General features: G+C 40.2%; 2 protein-coding genes across 3 annotated transcripts in view; both read right to left on the bottom strand.

The window, feature by feature from the left end:
- The window catches only part of LOC139777441 (uncharacterized), a 74,516-nt gene that overhangs the window by 12,089 nt on the left and 44,276 nt on the right, over positions 1-18,151 (bottom strand). Inside the window, exon 1 of one of the 2 annotated variants that reach the window (XM_071714858.1) lies at positions 2,475-2,564. The exons of the other annotated variant lie outside the window; for it this stretch is intronic. Within the exon in view, the coding sequence (XP_071570959.1) occupies positions 2,475-2,492 (18 nt within the window). The 5' untranslated portion in view covers positions 2,493-2,564. Of the gene's footprint in view, positions 1-2,474; positions 2,565-18,151 lie in introns of those variants that run through there. 2 annotated transcript variants of the gene reach the window in all.
- Cpr97ea (cuticular protein 97Ea) lies at positions 8,575-12,934 on the bottom strand. The gene is made up of 2 exons (XM_071714850.1): positions 12,870-12,934; positions 8,575-10,603 (listed from the first exon to the last, which is right to left on the bottom strand). The coding sequence occupies exons 1-2, from the start codon at positions 12,885-12,887 to the stop codon at positions 9,737-9,739; spliced, it is 885 nt and encodes a 294-aa protein (XP_071570951.1). The 5' UTR covers positions 12,888-12,934; the 3' UTR covers positions 8,575-9,736.

Genomic DNA, 18,151 nt, shown 5'->3' with positions numbered 1-18,151 from the left:
CCGGGAAAACTCCGGTTTCTCGACGTTCTCGCTGTCGAGAACCATGGCCGCGATAAGTCGTTTTTATTTTCATTCCTTTATTTTTATCGCGAATCGCGGGCGACTTGTATATCGTCGGCGTTCGTGCTCGAGCGACTTCGATCGAGCGAGGAAAAAGCACTGCTCGATTCGGCGCTCGATCTTCATGACAGACAAGCTGCGTCATTGGAAACCGACGTTTCTCGCGATTGCCAATATCGAAAATCGTGAGAAGTGCTCTCGATTCATCTCGCGGGGAGAAAAAAAATGCTTTTATGTGCGTAGGAGCGCTTTCTGCCTTCGGTAACGACGACTTTACTGCCGCGAGGAAATCTTGATTGGCGTACGTCGGGGCGATGGGGATATTGTGCATCGCCGCGAAAAGTTTCGCGAAAACAGACGTCCCATATTTGTGTAATCGGTGAAAGTGCCAATAATCGGACTACCCCAGGCAACTTCTCCAGATCGCCTGATCGTTCGATCGCGTTCGATTTCTTGGTATCGGGCTCGAGGCATTTCGCGCACGCATCCGGATGAGTTTATCCACCTCGGCAACAACAAGTCCGTGCGATGCACATATGCGAGATCGTCTTGCGTTTCACGCGATTAACTCTCGCAGAACGAACCCGCCGCGCCGCTCTGCCTGCGAGAGATCGGGTCATGAAACTTGAATGGTAGGGAAACGATCGCGATATAGAAACCGCTCGTGAATTATTAATAAGCGTTTAATTGTCGTCTTACGCCGCGGGAAAGAGGAGTCGGAGAAATCGATGTTGATGTATCCGCGTGCGGGATTCTTGTGCATTTCTTCGCACGATTCGCGAATTATAACTTGTGCCGCAAGTGCAATGCACGGGTGAAATCGGCGATTATTAAACGTTCCCACAACGGCTTGACAGACACCAGGCTGTTTATGAACGTAGTAAGAACACAAGTGGTAATTGTTTATTATGCGCTTTTGAGTAAGGTACGCGAACGTAACCGACTAAATTCATATTAATTTCAACTCTGCCGGCTCAAGTTAATAGCGACTATCGTCGTAAAAACTTTACAGATAAAGAAAGAAACGTCACGTCTACCGATCTCAAGCGACTCAGGTCAAGAATAACGAACCGGCAGGTATAACAATGCAGCTATAACCGCAATATAATGAACAAAACTTTCACTATCAATCAATAGGGCACGTAACAAGCGTGTTCGAAAAATGCAAGTCGCCGCGAAAAATGTCGGGTTGTAACGAGATGGCCGTCGCGCAAACGCGCTTGTAACACGCGGATTTCAATGTGCGAAGTGCGAGTCTACTTCCCATTCAACAAAAGATTACGTTACCCAACCGCCCGGGTGCGGGTTCATTAAGGCAACGAACGGATGTCAACAACTGCCTGCGGTATACAATTAATTCACGACTCTTCGCGGGAAAACTGTTGCAATTTTCGAGTTCAACAGTTTCCTCGCGTCCGGCGCGTCTTTCGCACGGAAGAAACGACAAAAGAGGAATTTCCAACAAAAATTCTCGTGGCCATGCTCGGAACACCGAGTGGGCGGACACAATTCACTTTCCGTTGTTGTTAATCATGCACCGTCTATGAATTATAAATGCCTTCACACGCGCGCGCGCGCAAATTACAACAATGAACCGTGATAGATCTTATCGAGATTCTGACTTTCCTGCGTTAATGATGGTTAATTTAATGTAGGTCACTGGATAATGAGCAGTTTTTAAGACATCGCCATTAATATGTTAATGTAGTAAAAAGTCTAAATGCTTTCTACATAAATCCGATGTGTTAGGATGAACACGTAATGGATGATAAAAAAAATATAATTAGAATATAACATATAATAAATATATTCATTATACATATAGTATAATGAATATTTTCATTATAATATGTAAACTGATTTTGAACACTTATTATCAGTGATAATGTAATTATCGATAATAATTAATTCTTGTGAAAACAAAAGATCACACAATAAATCTATATATTGTGCACATATTATATATAATGCAAAATAATATATAATTTTGAAAAATATGTAAAAAATGAATTATATTGTTATGTCATATATTACTGCACGTAATGTCCACGGAAAACAAAAAGAATACTGAAGATATTTGTGTTGTACAACTTCTTTTGAACGATTTATACTTATTTAATTTCGAAAACTTCCTGGCAGTATGCTAATGTTGTAATATTTGAAGCATTGTAACATACATTTGAAATATTGCAATCTTTAATCAGTTAGAAGTTTCTCTTTCAATCAGTCTTTTACAGATTCAGTGTATTCACAATTATACATGTTATATCAAACGCGGATATTAGATAGAAATAAAACACAGAATTATAACATGTTGAAATTTTCGAAAGATGTTCCCGATGGAGTAACCGCGGAAATAGGACACGGCTAACGAAACTCATGCTTAACAATTAGTCGAATAATTTGGCACGTACCAGCAATATAATCCTCATGGTGCACGCGTCGCTGATGAGGAGGGGGAGGAGTATTACTTTTGTCGGGGAACGGTCCTCCGTGAGTTTCACTGAGAGAGTGCAGCCGTATAGTACCGTGCTCGGTCCTTTATAACCTACACGAAGGCTTTTGCCTATAGTGGGGGCCCGCGGTCGTCGGATAGCAGCTACGTCCTCTTCGACACCGTGACACCCGCGAATTAGATTCCGGCTGTGCCCAGAGAGGACCGGCGACATGGCCATTGCCAAACAGGCACGCACCCCGCTGCGATTGCGAAATCCGTCGTAGTTGCGTGCACATTGAAAATGTAGTAAAGGTGCGTGGACACCGAGAGAGGAGCGACACGTCGATCTCCTCCGAAAGGGGTACGGGAATCGGATCGGGCAGGGTCGTGAGAACCGATTCTGTACGCGCGCCCAAGACAACGCTCCGCCACGTTGTGCCCTATGCCAAATTAGATTGTCAGCGTCTATTGAGATATGATGATGGAAAGGCGGTTCATATAGGATGATAGAATATCCCTCGAGGTATTCATCGCACAAATGAGCAACGTGCTGGCGTATTAATTACCACTCTAAAATAATCCGGCATGTTGTGGTATGTAGCAGGTTTCTTCCGTATGTTATGTTACGTTGTAGCTTGGTATATATATATATATATATATATATATATATATCTGTCAGTTCACGATGACATGTTTATGACAACAATTATTCGTGTGAAGTTTATCAAACAAGTTTTTTATGATCGAATTGCATGTTGGAAGTTGGAATTACATTACCATAAACTAGTTTTAACCATGTATGTGTGTGTGTGTGTGTGTTTCTTCCATTGATAATACTATTTAATTTTATAATGCTCCGGATCCGGCAAAGTCATTATCAATTCATACCCATAATTCTGCACTGCTTAATTACAACGGAGTGCGTGTAAATAACATGCATTGTGTGAGCGCGCATGGCGAATTGGCATACGAAAGTTTAGATCGAGCGATAGACCACAGATCGTGCAGGGTCGTGAGAAAAATTTGTACACGTGGGCGGATATATACGAATTACATTCGAAATTGACGTTTCTACGAGATACGTTCTGTAGAAGCTATTTAACCCTTTTTTCAATGTTTCGGCCTAACATTTACATGTAGTCATACCGCGTATCTTAACACTGATCAAGATATAACGCAGTCAGTATTAATGAGTATTGAAGTCAGTACAATATGCTTTCGGTATAAATAATTGAAAATGTGAATTCGGCGTTCGTAAAACGTTGCTTCAATTCTACTTTGCAAAGAAATCTATTTTAAGAAAATAGCCTTTAAACTTTAGACATAAAGGATATATTAAATAATATAAATCAGAGCATTTAATAATAAATGGAATATAATAAAGTTCGATTACTTCAAGCTTACGATATCACGCTTTTACAATTTAGAAGAATTTTATGTACAGAAAATTTAAAAAAATTTATATTTTCTGGCTCATTAATAGACATTGATTTCTTTCTTATATAAATTATATAAATAGCATTCTCGTTATGTTCCATTCACTTTCATTTTTCTATCCCGTTTCCATTTATTTGCATTGGAGCAAATGGAACAAGCGAGATCTCAAGATTTTCCGATAAATATTTTCATGAAATTGAGTGAAATAGAAGCAATCTAGTGTAATCCACGTGGTTCTATCGTGCAACGAACGCTGATTGTAATATCCGCAGAAACGGTCCCGGTGTTAATCTCTTGGTTCTTAAGGACGACGAGTACGAGTACGTGCGTACCAGCGGGAAGAAGAAAGTGACGGGGAGGCCGTGTAGAGTGGCTAATATCACATTCAGGCGCCGCGAGAACGATGTATATTAATTCGGGAGAGTCGCAGGGTAATTGATGTTCCTATTTCTTAAGACAGTTACGAAGCATCTGCGCGATTTATGTGAAGCCTAGACTAGACGATGGCGATACGCTTTCGCTCGTTGTGTATTATGGATGGAAGAGTACTTAGCATAATCGATATAGTCATCGATTCGCGTGTCTGTCCATATCTGTCGGCTTGTCGAATTCGTAATAATGAAGGTAGCGAATGAATTAAAATGATCGTTCGTCGATAAATCGGGACCGATTCTAAAAATCCGATTTTGAATCGAGCGATTCTTGAACAATAGTATTATACGTGAACAATAGGGGGACATGATCACGCAAACGCCGATATTATATATTAATTACATTCTCGTGTAAGTACCGTATAAAATCGGTAGTAATAACCCATTGGAGAGATTTCGATTCCGCGGAAATATATATCGGCGACTTTCGCGATACGCAGCTGATGGCTTTCAAATTTCTGTGAAATTATCGTAAAATTTTCTAGCAATAAATAGCGGCGTGTTGCAGCGGCGTGTTGCTGCCAGCGAATCTTATTTCAAGTTCCAAGATTTATGCCAATATCGCGAAGCCGGTTTCTCAGGAAGAAATCGTATTCACTCGCTTTCATTAGATCGGATGGAGGCGTATTCGAGTTCGCTCTCGGTATCATCAATGGAAAAGACGAGGCGAATGGATACGCTCGCGGCGCCGGCATTGCGCTGAACGTGGAACACGATGTTATTACTTCTCGAGGCATCGATTCATCTCCACGCGAGCACGTGCCTAGACTCGGTTCATTATCAATGCTGCGGCATTTTCTGCCGCACGCTCAGCTGATCGTCCTGGCTCCGATACGACAATATTATGACAGAAATAAAATTGCTCAAGAGTAATAAACTTGTATAATCATTCGATCTCTTTAAGTAGTTATAATACTGTCTTTATCAGAGCATTGCTATTATCAATAACTAATAATTATAAAAAACGTTGTTATGCAAATAACAGAATCTTTCAGTTTCTGGCACAATCTTCCATACGAGATCTCAAATAATATATTTCAGTATATTATTATATTTATATTTCAGCAAATATAAAAAATATAAAAATATGAAACGCTTGGATGTGGACTTAAATTATAAGAAAAATAATTTAGAGGTAACAGAAAAGAAAATAATTAGAGATAATTTGCAATTATCAATACGGAGTGTCGCATGTGCATATCGTGTAATATATATTTTGATTATATTTCTGTATAATGTACAGAGGATCGTATTGGCTTGAACATACACAGCTCATTATCAATCCTGCTTTACATCCAACGTGATCGCGAACGGATTCCGCGACGCTCAGCTGACCGTCTTAAAACTTTCGAAGGGGAAAGTTATTTTCACGAGACTATTTTCACACTCGCAGGTCCGATCTAAGTGTTTACAGGAGCGTTACACATATCTTCGTTATTCCCTTGTACCTTGCGTGCAACTCGTAATTTAATCAGTTTTATTTCTGGTATTACATAAAAATTTATTCGGTTACTATCACTCCGTTACGCATTTCTGTGGAATTCGTTGTTATTAACATTAGAACTACTGAAGATTAATGTATATCTACATTTCTACTATATATTTAAGTATACCATATATGTATCTTTGAAGGGATGAAGAGAAAAATTAATCAATGTAATTATTTACATATTGCAACAACAGTCACGGAATATCCCAGAAAATGCACCGTTACAAATTTAATAAAAAATTATAAACTAATGATTTTGACTATCCTAAATAAATTACGAAACGTTTTTTCGCAATCGATTAATCGAGCTACTTTAATATAAATTTGCATTTATCAACGAAAGCATTGTCGAAGATGAGATGTGAAGGAATTTAAATCTAAATAAGAAATATATTTTTCTTAAAAAATTTAGAGAATTCTAAGTTTAATAAATACAGGTAAACTATATTTAATCAAACGAAGTAATGATAGAAAAATTTCAATTATTTCCTCCGAATTTTCGTTAAGCGAGCCTCGATCGAAAGTCACGATCGCTTGCATCAATGTTATCGTAGATTTCGCGCAACTTCGACGGAGAGCATAAATTCAGGTGAGGTAGGTGAAGCCTGCCAGCCTGCCGTCTAATGTTGAAATCCGACGGAACGTTTTTGCGTGACTCGCCTGGCTGACAAGTCAACGGTCCGTTAAGAGCGGCGTATAGTATAATTTCGCGAGCCACGCGTGATTTTCCTTCATTACGAATTTTATAGCGCGAGTCATGTTCTACCTCCGTCGTCGCGTCGCGCGCTATCGCTAGTCCACGAATAAGTCAATAAGAGTAATTGGGATTCTAAAGAGTATTAAGATTGCGATAATTGGCACTATCTCGACACGCGTATCAGCTTTCTAAGGAGTGAATGTCAATACGTACATTTTATGTAGCGGTACCAATGTTTTACGCGTATAGTGCGCGAACACCGTCGTTAAGCACTGTCGTACACCGCGAGACGCCGATGGCGCGGCTGTTCTTTGCATGCGAGAAGGTCAACGTGCATGAAGTAATGCCCACCTTGCACAAAGCGTTATGATGCGATCGTCTGGCGCGACGCCAGGGTATACGCCTTACTGCAATTTGTCCTGTAACCGTGAACGCGGTGCTTATACTGATGTACGGCGCCCTTCGTTGATAAATGCGCGATTTCGCGGGTCTTCACCTTGCGCGGCTCGCGATACGTGATGGGCGATGGGAAAAAGAGTATTTATTATGCGGCCTCTGAAGCACGGCCTTTGAAATGCGCGATACAACGGTATAAGTAATGCAAACAAGAATAAGATTATATGCGGTATACCCTTGAATACGTTAAAAAGGAAAGAAACAAAATCTACTGCAGAAAATTATGTATGCGTGGAATGATCGGGGATAATGCTTGCTAAAGCGCAAATTTTAAGGCGGTATAATAGATAGACGTGAAGAATAGACAAGTAATCGATGAAGAAACGCCTATCACATATACATATAAACTGAATAAAGATATTTCTGACCAGTTATTACGAAAGATGCAGGAAGTAGTGGCGAAAATTACGGGGCCAGCAAGGTCGCGTTTTATCGAGAGTTTACAATACACGTAATAACTCGCATATAGCGCACACGCACACTTTTTGCGTCGAACCGATCGCTGAGAACTTTTGAAGATGAAAAAATACAGCGCCGGCTCGCTCACCTTGAAACCTTCTGAAAACGAAAGTAGAACTCCTTTGTTCGGTGTAACAAGATTCAATTGTGACGGATATCTTTGGAAATGGTAAATATTTCTAGAAGTAAGTATCTACCGAATCGTTGTCGTGGCGAAATTCCGAGGAACCCACGAATCATTCGCGCGCGGTAAAACAGGACGTGAGAACGATGCTATTTTGGCAATCAAAAAGCAGAAGATAAAGGCCAAGACGCTGTGCGATGCGAAAATTTAACCTGTGAGAAATCGGACCGGTTTATGCTTACTCGCGGCATTTCATAATCTTTGGAAGTCAAGGGGGGGCAAGATAAGATCGCTACCGCATGCAGCCGTTCGTACAACAATGTTACTCCGGTTGTCATTGCATCAGGCGTTTTTAAATTAATCTTGCGTAGGTACATTGAACGAATTCATTGAGAAATAAAGCGCTAAGATTTTAAGAACCTTTAACAAATACCCGGTAGTCTTTGTGTGTGTGTGTGTGTGTGTGTGTGTGTGTGTGTGTGTGTTCTCAGGAATATAATCTTATTTTTATAAAATTACAAAAATTATTTTTAATAAGTCCTGCGACTGGAGCGATGCTATTCACTTAAAACTGAAATACTTTTTTTCTGCAGGAAAACTTTGAGTTAATTTTTTTAGTATAGGTAATTAAAGAAGAATTTTTTGTAACTAACATGTTAACATCAGGTTGACATCACTTTGCAAGAATACGATGATAATCAAACGCGTATTGTCATCGTTGCATGCAATCATCTCTAAAATGAATTAAGTTTTCCTGCTTCCGTGTTCATAAATGTGAAGAACAATTCAGTAATTTAGAATTGAGTATGGATTACTACATTCGAGCGAAGATGCGACTCTGTGTTCCTTTGTGCATTCAGCAAATATGAACATCGAGTGCCTTTGTGCCTAAGAGGAGCGTAATTGGAAAGGTGAAATCAGGAAATCTCGCCGAGCCGGCATTGTACGGAAATTTTTTTACGTTCCATAAGACAGACGGTGGAATTTAGTATTGGCCTCACTTTATTCCACTCGAATTACCTTACAATAATCTCATTACAATAGTAAACACACACCCAATTAACATAACATTCTCGCGGGACCCTCGCAATTCTAACTGATCGCAACGGTACTTTAATGGCGAGTTCTCGAGGCGAAAGCGTTTTCTGGAGTTAAAGGCAAACGCCCACCGAAGGGAGAGACGAGAAATTTTATTTACATTCTTTTTACAATCACCTAATGTCCTAATCGGTACCGCTTGTTATCTGGGCAATTCTTCGACGAGTAGTGATGTATGTAACAATAATTTTAATGATTGATAAAAAGATGACGTTAAATATTATCCTCTAATGTTATAACTCGATGGATATTCGTGAAAACAAATAATCGAAGTAAGAAGTCGAGAACTTCAGACCTTGGCGTCTATCTGCTCGAAAAATCAGCATTTCTCACTTTTAAGACATCTTGAAAAACTCTTTTTACCTCATTTAATTTTCAAAGTCAAGAAGAGGAAATATGATAAGGCTAAAAATCTCCGCTTGAACAACGTATTAATTTCTATCAAAATTGTTTTATATTTTACTGTCAACTTATCACTAGTTTACCGCTGATGGAACGATGCAATGTGAAATACACGAGATTTATCGTTTTTTTAATCTCATGGGTACATATCTTTAATTATTAATTAAGTATAATGAATATGGAGAAATCGTGTTACGTGGACTTAGAGAAATAGAGTCTTATCTTTCAACTTGCGATTTCAGACGTCAATAGACTAGTAGTTCTCAACTTCCGATTGCAATAGACGATCTATTCACGGCGATCATCAATCACAGTGCTGTCCACTTCGGTGAGAGTGGGCCGCGCCGCGATTACGATGAGTCGCCGACGCGTCCCATTCACGAATAGAATACAAGACCAACACGCAACCGAGACGAGCAATCGAGCCTGGGATCAATCGTAATGTTCGGTAGTACTTAATAGCTCTTAATTGCTATATACATCAAAATTAAACTCTATGGCGACGTAAAGTAAATCTATCCTACGAAAAACATTGAAGTTTCCATATAGCATTACAGTTGAACGGTAAAAAATTTTTGTTGAGGCTCCAACGATTGATCCTAGACTCTCCTACTCTTCGGTAGGCAAAGAGACAGGACTAGACGGCCTAGTAGTAGCCGAAGCTGATGTCGTGCAACGGCGGCGCCACTCCCTGGGGCAGAGCGTAGTCCCTGGCGAGCTGGTCCAGGATACCGCCGCCGCTACGGGTCTGCGGTTGACGGCCGTCCTGTTGGTTCGGCGCCGGACCGAACTGAGCAGGTCCCTGATTGTAGAGCTGCGAGGCCGGCGCTGGTTCATCATAGGCCGATCCCTGCACCAGGGACTGTTGCGGTGCCGCAGCGGCCGGGGTGAAAATGGGCGGTTTGGGTAGCGCGGGTCTGCTTGGGGCTACCTGCGCGGGAGCGTACACAGCCTGGGTGTGCGACTGCGGTTGGTAAGCCGGACGAGCCGCCAACTGCTGTCGCTGCTGTTGCTGCTGCTGCTGCTGCTGCTGCTGCTGCTGCTGATACTCCTCATAGGCCTGCGCCTGGAGAGCCTCCTTGCTGGTGGTCTCGTCGAACAGAGTCGGCGGAGCGACGGTGATACCTTCACCGGCCGGCTGAAAACCGTACTGATTCGCACCGTACTCGACTATACGGACCTTGCCGGTGTCATCGACGAAGCCGTATTTGCCCTTCACGTCGCCGGTTGGCAGCTTGGTCTCGATCTTGAAGGAGCCATCCGCGCCTTCGAAACCGTACGTGTACGAGCCGTCCTCGTTGTGGCGATTAATCTGCTTCAGGATCGCCACTGGCGTTGGCTTCGGGTTCGCTGGCGCGGCCGATTGACGGCCCGGGTCGGTCGCGTAACTACGTGGAGTCGGTTGGCTAGGTCGTTGGGAGTCATACTGGGCGTAATCGTCAACGTAATTGCCGCCGGGTTGCTGATACTGCTGTGCCGACACCGCCAGCAGCGCGGTAAGCACCGTTGCTACCTAAAACACGGAAGCATCGTTAGCTCGTTGCCTTTTGCAGCATATTTCCAATTAATATGATTAGAGCATGTACCATTGGATTCTGCTTATGTATTAGTGTGTGATAGAAGCAGAATTTAATTGCAACTTTTCCTTACGTCTCGCTAGCTCTCTGCATATTTATCTCTGTTCAATTTAATTATATAAATTAAGTTAAAACCCAAAACTAAGTTATTATTCAGTTTTGTTCTGCTTTTTCAGCCACTTAATAACTTTCTAGTTTTTATAATTTAATTAAGACTTATAAAAACAAGTTACACATAAAAAATGTAGCAGATAATTCGGGACAGTAATAGCCGGACATTTTACAGCTTCTCGTTTTAATGCCGCTAGATTTACTGCCATTTTTACGCTGCATTCTTATAGTGCCCGTTACGTTTTTCACGCGAGGAGAAGAGCGTTAAGGTTCGATGCAAAATAAAGCGAGAATTTCTCTGCGCGTGGCGCAAGAATGGACGTGTAGTGTCACGAAGTTATGAACCGTTAACTTCGTGAAATGCAACCGTGAGATCATCGCGCGACAGCGCGTGAACTTAAGGCTATCCTGCAGGCTATCGAGCAGAACCTTAACCGCCAGATGTGATAGCATTGCGACACGGTCGAGAATAGATCGCGCGGGGCTCTCGAAGGATACCGGATTCCGCGACGGCAAAACGGGTCTCGAGTCGCGGAAACCGCACAACCGATATGGGGAACCGATAAATCAAGTTATTAATCGCGATCGTTCACGCGTGACCGTGCGTGCCCCCTATTCATTCCCGTGCGCGACTACGACCGCGTGCCGATTCTAAAATTAACAAGAAATTAATTAATTCACTCGATCTGCATAGTATGCTTCCTGTAACTCCAAATGAACGAGCGTGAAATGCCGAGAGAAGGCATTTGAATCAGCATCAATTAACCGATTCGAATTAATTGAATAAACTATTAATTAAATCTCCGTATAGTGAAATTCATTTGCTCTTTTATCGTATTATGCCACGCTGTTACAGTTATATGTTTCGTCATTATCTCTCGTTGACTTGTTAATATAAATTTCTATTTCTATGACATAACAGCTATTTTACATATGTGCGCGCAAATATTTGTACGAATTGTTCAATATTAATTGGCATTTATTTCCGTTCTTTCTGTATTTATGCTCGGTTTTTTTTTATTTCCGTGTACTCTTAACGAATGTAAATTATAGAACATGAATAACTTACATTTTTTTTTTAATCTGTTTCCATACAATTTTTTTACGAAAAAAAAAATAATAGAAAAATATTTTGAAAGTCCAGAACATTTTCGTCACAGAAAAATGAAGAAAAGAATGAAACAATGGACTTATATAGCGTACTTTTGCGGTAAGGAGTTAATTAACCATGGTTAACCGATGCTGGTGCAACCGACCTCGAGAACTGCTCGTATTCTCGGTCGGTCATCGCACGCGACCGCACTCGAACATAATGATGAATTATATAATCATCTTCCCGTAAGCGTCAGTAGGCGCGCTATAAAAATAAATGCATCCCGCGCGGCTCATAATAGGTGAAACCTTAATAAATTTTTCCACGACGTGGAAGAAAGTAGGAAACGGGACCATACGAGAGTTGCGCAACGCGGCCAAGCCTACGCATTTTATTAACATCCAATATGCCGGCCGTTTTTCGTTTCGCTTTTTACCGCGAATTTAACGATTCCAACGAGCAGCAATTAGAGTCATGATTCTTAAATGGTAAAAAGACAAACAAGATGAAACATTAATAAATTGAGAAGAGAACGAGACTTATCTAATCGCGGTTATAAGCATTGTTCTTCCATCACGATCTTGAGATTTCTTTTTTAGATATAACTTCTACAATAAAATTGCGATGCGATTCTTTATTGCAATAATTCGGTAGATTTATAACAGTCCATATTGCTAACGAGCGTAGAAACACAGAGAAATGGAAAGTCAGAAGACATTTTAAAGACTCTGTTGATAAAGACAGGATAAATGAAAATGAAGGAAGAATGAAAAAAAGTTCTTCAGGGTTTTTAGCGTCAATTTTCCAAACTCGCGATACGGATATGCACTGGTCACAGCCACAATCACATCACACACGCGATTTCCGTTTTGGCGCTCGCATTCGAAGGTGGTTGTTTCATATTTTCTGTTTTTCAGGCAAAGATCTGCGAGAGGCGAGTACGCGAGGAGAACAATGACGAGACGACGATGATGCTGCTGATGCACTCAGATACGTACCGTCGCGAGGGTGCGCATCGTGTTTCCCGGCGGTCGGTGGTTGTGTTAGTGTGTGTGAATATAAGTAGGCAGCGAGGCTAGAGTACCGGCGATTGCTCGAACTGAGGCCCTCATATACCTTACTGGAGCCCCCCCGTTCCTGCCAACCCCCGCTCCCACCCTCTGCACTCCTGTTCGCTCCGGGGGACTTTCACTATCTATTCGACTCCTGTACGTACGTACGGTCGCCTTGTCTCGTTACAGCACCTTATATCCCCTAAATATTCCCCACCAGCCTGCTCGCTTTGGTTTCTCGGGAATCTGGAAAATAGCGACTCCGTCGCTCGGTTGGTTGATCCGCGGATCGCGATTACGGGTAGAATTTCGTCATTAAGAGCGTAACGCTCGAATCAAACTGTTCGGAAAGACTATCATTTCTATCGGTTGTGTACACTGTTAAAAACGGAACGGTTCGAGAATCAGGGGGTACGGTTGGGAAAATCCCTCGTTGCTTGATGACATCTTCTCGAATGAACAGGATAAATCTCGCTTAGAAATTGGCAGCCGACACGACAATTACGTAACCTGTCCCGACGAAAAATTCGGATCGGTTTTGTGAAACTGGTGTGCCGGGTTTCTAAGGTGAGATATTATGTAAAACTGTGGCGATAGGTATAGATCGGGGCCACGAAAGAGAAATTACACGCAGGAGCACCGTTTCAAATAATTTGACGAGTGCGCTCGTTCTTATCACTGGCCACCGTCTCGCCTCCCAGTCGCGGAGTCGTAAAAAAAAAAACGAGCTATTTTCTCTACGCCGTGTCGTTCAGTCTTTCTCTCGCAACGAGAGCCATTTTAAATCCAGTATTGGACCACTAACATGACGGGTTTTGCAACTCCCGTGTCACGCACGTCCCGTGTAACTACCCTGAGCACATACTTTATACATTCCAAAATTAATCTGCAACTTGCAAATTTAAGTCCACTTATGTGTCTGTTAGAAACTTAGATATGTCTACTTGGATTGTAGGTATTTCCATGCCTAACGATCAAAAGTCACTAAAATAAATACAGGTGCATATGTTACAATTAAAAGAAATATATCATTAAAATATTTCCTGTGAGTTTTTATTAATGTATGATTAAATGTGTTTTTAATATATTTTAAGGGGTTAAATTATCGCTTACGAAAGCAAAGAATCAAAATCTCATAGAATATCATAACGCACACTTGATCATCAGTCATTAAAGTTAATGAGCAGATGTAAGTCTATACGGACTATGGACTATGCTATCGAAATACTTCCTACCGAAATTGCATTTCCTGTGAACACATAAATTGTACGAGATCGCTCGCGTACGAGGATCAAGTGTAATTGACCGCATTTCGAAGCATCGAGTTTATGTAATATCAATCTCAACAATACGTTCTGCCCCGCGACACTCACTCTCGCTCATGCTCAAGTAGTATCTTGAAAAAGAGAAAGTGTTATTACATATCGCCCCGCCCTGATTTGATTATACATATTTGAAAATCAAATATCGATAGAATGAACGATATACAAACTTACGGAGGAATATTTTGCTATAATCCTAATTATACATTACTTGGAGTGATAATTTTCATAAACAAATATGTATTATATGTATTATATGTATTATAAGCGGAAAAAGGAAATATTGAGATATAAATAGTCTTTAAAAATCATACGATTACATTATCTGGTTTCCGTTAGATTCCGCGTCTGAGAATAGAGAGCGTGGCATTGAGCCTCAAAATATAATGGCGTGACTCCCGTTCGTCTCCTTGAAACTGACCGAATGCAAGGTTGAACAGCGATTCGGTAAAATGGAGTGCGGCCTTTGCAGGCCGATCGGCCGGTCACTCGTGATGTTTTCACCCGATGCTTTTACGAAACACGCGAATCGCATGAGTTCCGTCTGTGAAATTATGGTGGATCGATCGGTATTTTGTAACTTTCTATCGGCATATTGGACAGCCAGCCAACCAATCGACCGATATTCTCTTATTTCGTTAGCTAATTTTTCTTGCCGCGTCACGCGCCAATTAATATCGATAATGTGTCGACTAAAGTCGCCAATTATTTTGACTTAATTTTACTTGATATTCTATAAAATTCTATAAAATTATATTACTGCTATAATAAAATAATACATAGTATAGACATTTATGCATGCACATGGAATTTGCATAAACTGTGAATATATAAATATAAGTAACACATTTCTTTAAAAAAATGAGAAAAGAAACGGAAACTTTTTTTATTTCTCATATTTGTGTAATGCAATTGCATCCTCAAGGTTTTCGAGGCGATTGCGATGATGTGGTTTAACGATAATTTCCACGAGGCGTACCCCACAATAAGACCCGCAATAATCGTCCGTGAACGACCCAGATTATTTCTGCATTTACAACTTTGTTTTGCCGAAGATTTCGCGGTGGCTCCAATGCCACTCAGTGAAAGGGAATGTATCGGTCTTTCTTTTTTTTACAACCACCAACAAAGAAATTCTTAATCTTATAATGAACTTATTGGATCCAGACATCTTAGATGTTGTTTAACTCGAACAGTCTGATCTTTCTAAATATATCGCTGCAGCTTTGTAAAAAGTTTCGTCGAATTAGTCGATGATACTCAAGCGATATCATTTAATGTCTATTGCTTTGATTAGGGAAAGTAGCAACGTATTAACATTACAGTAAAAATTAACATTACAGGAATATAGATATAGGAAAATTTCTGAAAGTGGAATATTTATTAAAATATCTTTCGGGCATTCGATAAATGATCAACAAATTTAAATAAGAATGGTCAGTAACTTTATAATATGCCTTTCAGTTTGTATTGAAACAAACATATATCGAATTCATAATGTTCTAATAATGCTTGTAGAAAGATCGAATAAGTCTCATCGTAAACTTCCCTTTAATTAAAGAGGTATTATCCTATCATGATACATGATGAACACACACACACACACACACACATACACAGAATTCTGTATAATTTGCTATGAAGTATGCAAATTATACAGGTACCTCGCCTTTCACAAGTCGCTCTCTTCGAAAACAGTCGCAGATCTCACAGCCGCTAGCCCTGACATTTACTGATATAGATCATCTCAAGTCAAATTAATTCCTTGATATGCGATCGTAGGACGCCCAGCAATGTTATTTACGACGGCACATTTCTCTCGCGCTTTGCGCCTTATTTTTATTATGTAACTATCACGGGTGTTGCTGTAACGATTTGCGATAAAAGCCAATCGATGCTCCTGTCGCAAATAATCCAACAAGATGTTAATAATAATTATTAAGAACGTTCGGCTACCGAGTTTGGTGGAAATATTTCCGGATATTACGCGATTTTTTAACAGGTCGATGACGATTCACCTGGCAGCTTCCTCCGATTAATGTTACGACTTTCTATTTTTATGCAACAATCGAAAAGGATTGTCCGAGCTTAACGACAACTGACACACACGGCTCGCGCAGGAACTGGATCTCAGGTCCGCAAAAACTCGGTGCGTTTGGCGCTCGCTAAGAGAAGGTGATGTGATTAGCGCGTGAACTATCTAAAATGTAAGTAAAAGTCGTTCTGTCGTCGTGGCACGCGCGCGTATTTCGGAAAAAAAAAGAACCAGTATACACACACAATTACGTATAAATTATTTTATTATACAGTATCAACTATTATATCTATGTTATGTCTTGAGATGCAGGTTTAATATTGAAAACTAGAATATAGTGGAATCTTTCCTTAAACAATTTTTCTAAAAATTATCTTTTCATCTTGAAATGTGCAATGTAAAAACATGTTGATTAAGCAAAACTAAATTTAGTTGTAATTATGATTTTTATTGTGTTATCCATAATATATCAATAAAATAAAGTAGTTTTATTAAGAGCTATATTAAAAAGTTCAATATTAAAAATTAGTAATAACGCGGTGTATATTGAAGGTAAATGAAAAAAAGAGTAAATCTCCTAAAGAAAATGTGACATTTCCCATTTATTAAATAAGCGTATTAAGTTTTATATATTTTCCAACGTGTAGAACGAACGTGAATAAAAATATTGTTCTGATGGTAGTTAGTAGTAATTTATTGAAGATCATGCACGTTAATTTTCAATTGCACGAAACATCATCAGTGATACATGTTATGACGAAACAAATGCTAATTTTTTTTTATTCAATCTTTGTTGCAATTCACAACATGATTCAACTGCAATGCGGCGTAGACTGAACGTATAAAAATTAAAGAATAAATTTTGAAAACATTGGAAAAGCATAATTATCTTAATGCAATATATTATATCGCGTTTTAGTAGGAGGTACAAATGACTCTCGGCTGACTTAGCGCGAATCGACTTGTTTTATAATTACGTAGCTGCGACAAAAAGAGGAAAGTTATACGTGTTCATTACGCCGATAAAGGAAAGCAAGTTCTGCCGACATCTGGCGCACCGGACCGTCGCACCACGCCTTGCATCAGAATGTCTCGAGAGTGAACGCGGAATCGCGATATACTGCGTGCACGCGTGTCGTGTCACGATAAACTACATATCGAAGACAAGGGAACGAAAACTCGATCACGAAAATCGACAAGTCATCACGCGTAACATTTGCGTGTACTTTTCTTTTCAGGAATAATCTTTTTTCAAATATCATTATAAATGTATATCTATGAGTTTTATATGTGCAATTTTACTATGCATGGTAATTGATTGCTGTTACGCAATATTAAATATGATATTATAATAATAAACGAATTAACTTTATTCCTCCGATGCACCATATGTGGGATGCAACTTCATTTTAATTGCTTTAGTTTTCCTAATTATATATTTACAAGTGTACTATCTCGATAATTAATTAATGTAATCTTGTAACGGTTCCATTGCGTTTGCGGAAGTTTAAAAGGAGCTGTATCGAACTTTTCTCCGGTAGAACTGATGCCTCGATACATATGTGCTCGATTGAGCGGTAGACGCTGATCTCGCGGCAGAATCGAGTAGATCGCGGATTATATTGTGAAAGGTGGACTTGGGCGGTGGTCCGTGGCACTCTCCACGTATCAGGTATGCGCGACGTGTAAGCCCCATGCGTGGAGATTAGGATCCTAAACCAGAAGCTAAAACGCGATGCTGGCACGAGCCAACTGTTTCTGTTATAGCCACACAGCTATTCCACATAGCTATCTTCATATATCATTATGAAAAAATGAAAGAAAAAAGGGAGCAATGTGTACGTTGCATTTTAATGAATACATTACATCTT

The sequence above is a fragment of the Temnothorax nylanderi genome, unplaced genomic scaffold (genome assembly GCF_030848795.1).
Source record: "Temnothorax nylanderi isolate EJ_2023f unplaced genomic scaffold, tnyl_v1.0 TNYL_tig0148_pilon, whole genome shotgun sequence".
Taxonomy (NCBI): Eukaryota; Metazoa; Arthropoda; class Insecta; order Hymenoptera; family Formicidae; genus Temnothorax; species Temnothorax nylanderi.
This window is presented reverse-complemented; position numbering and strand designations above follow the sequence as displayed.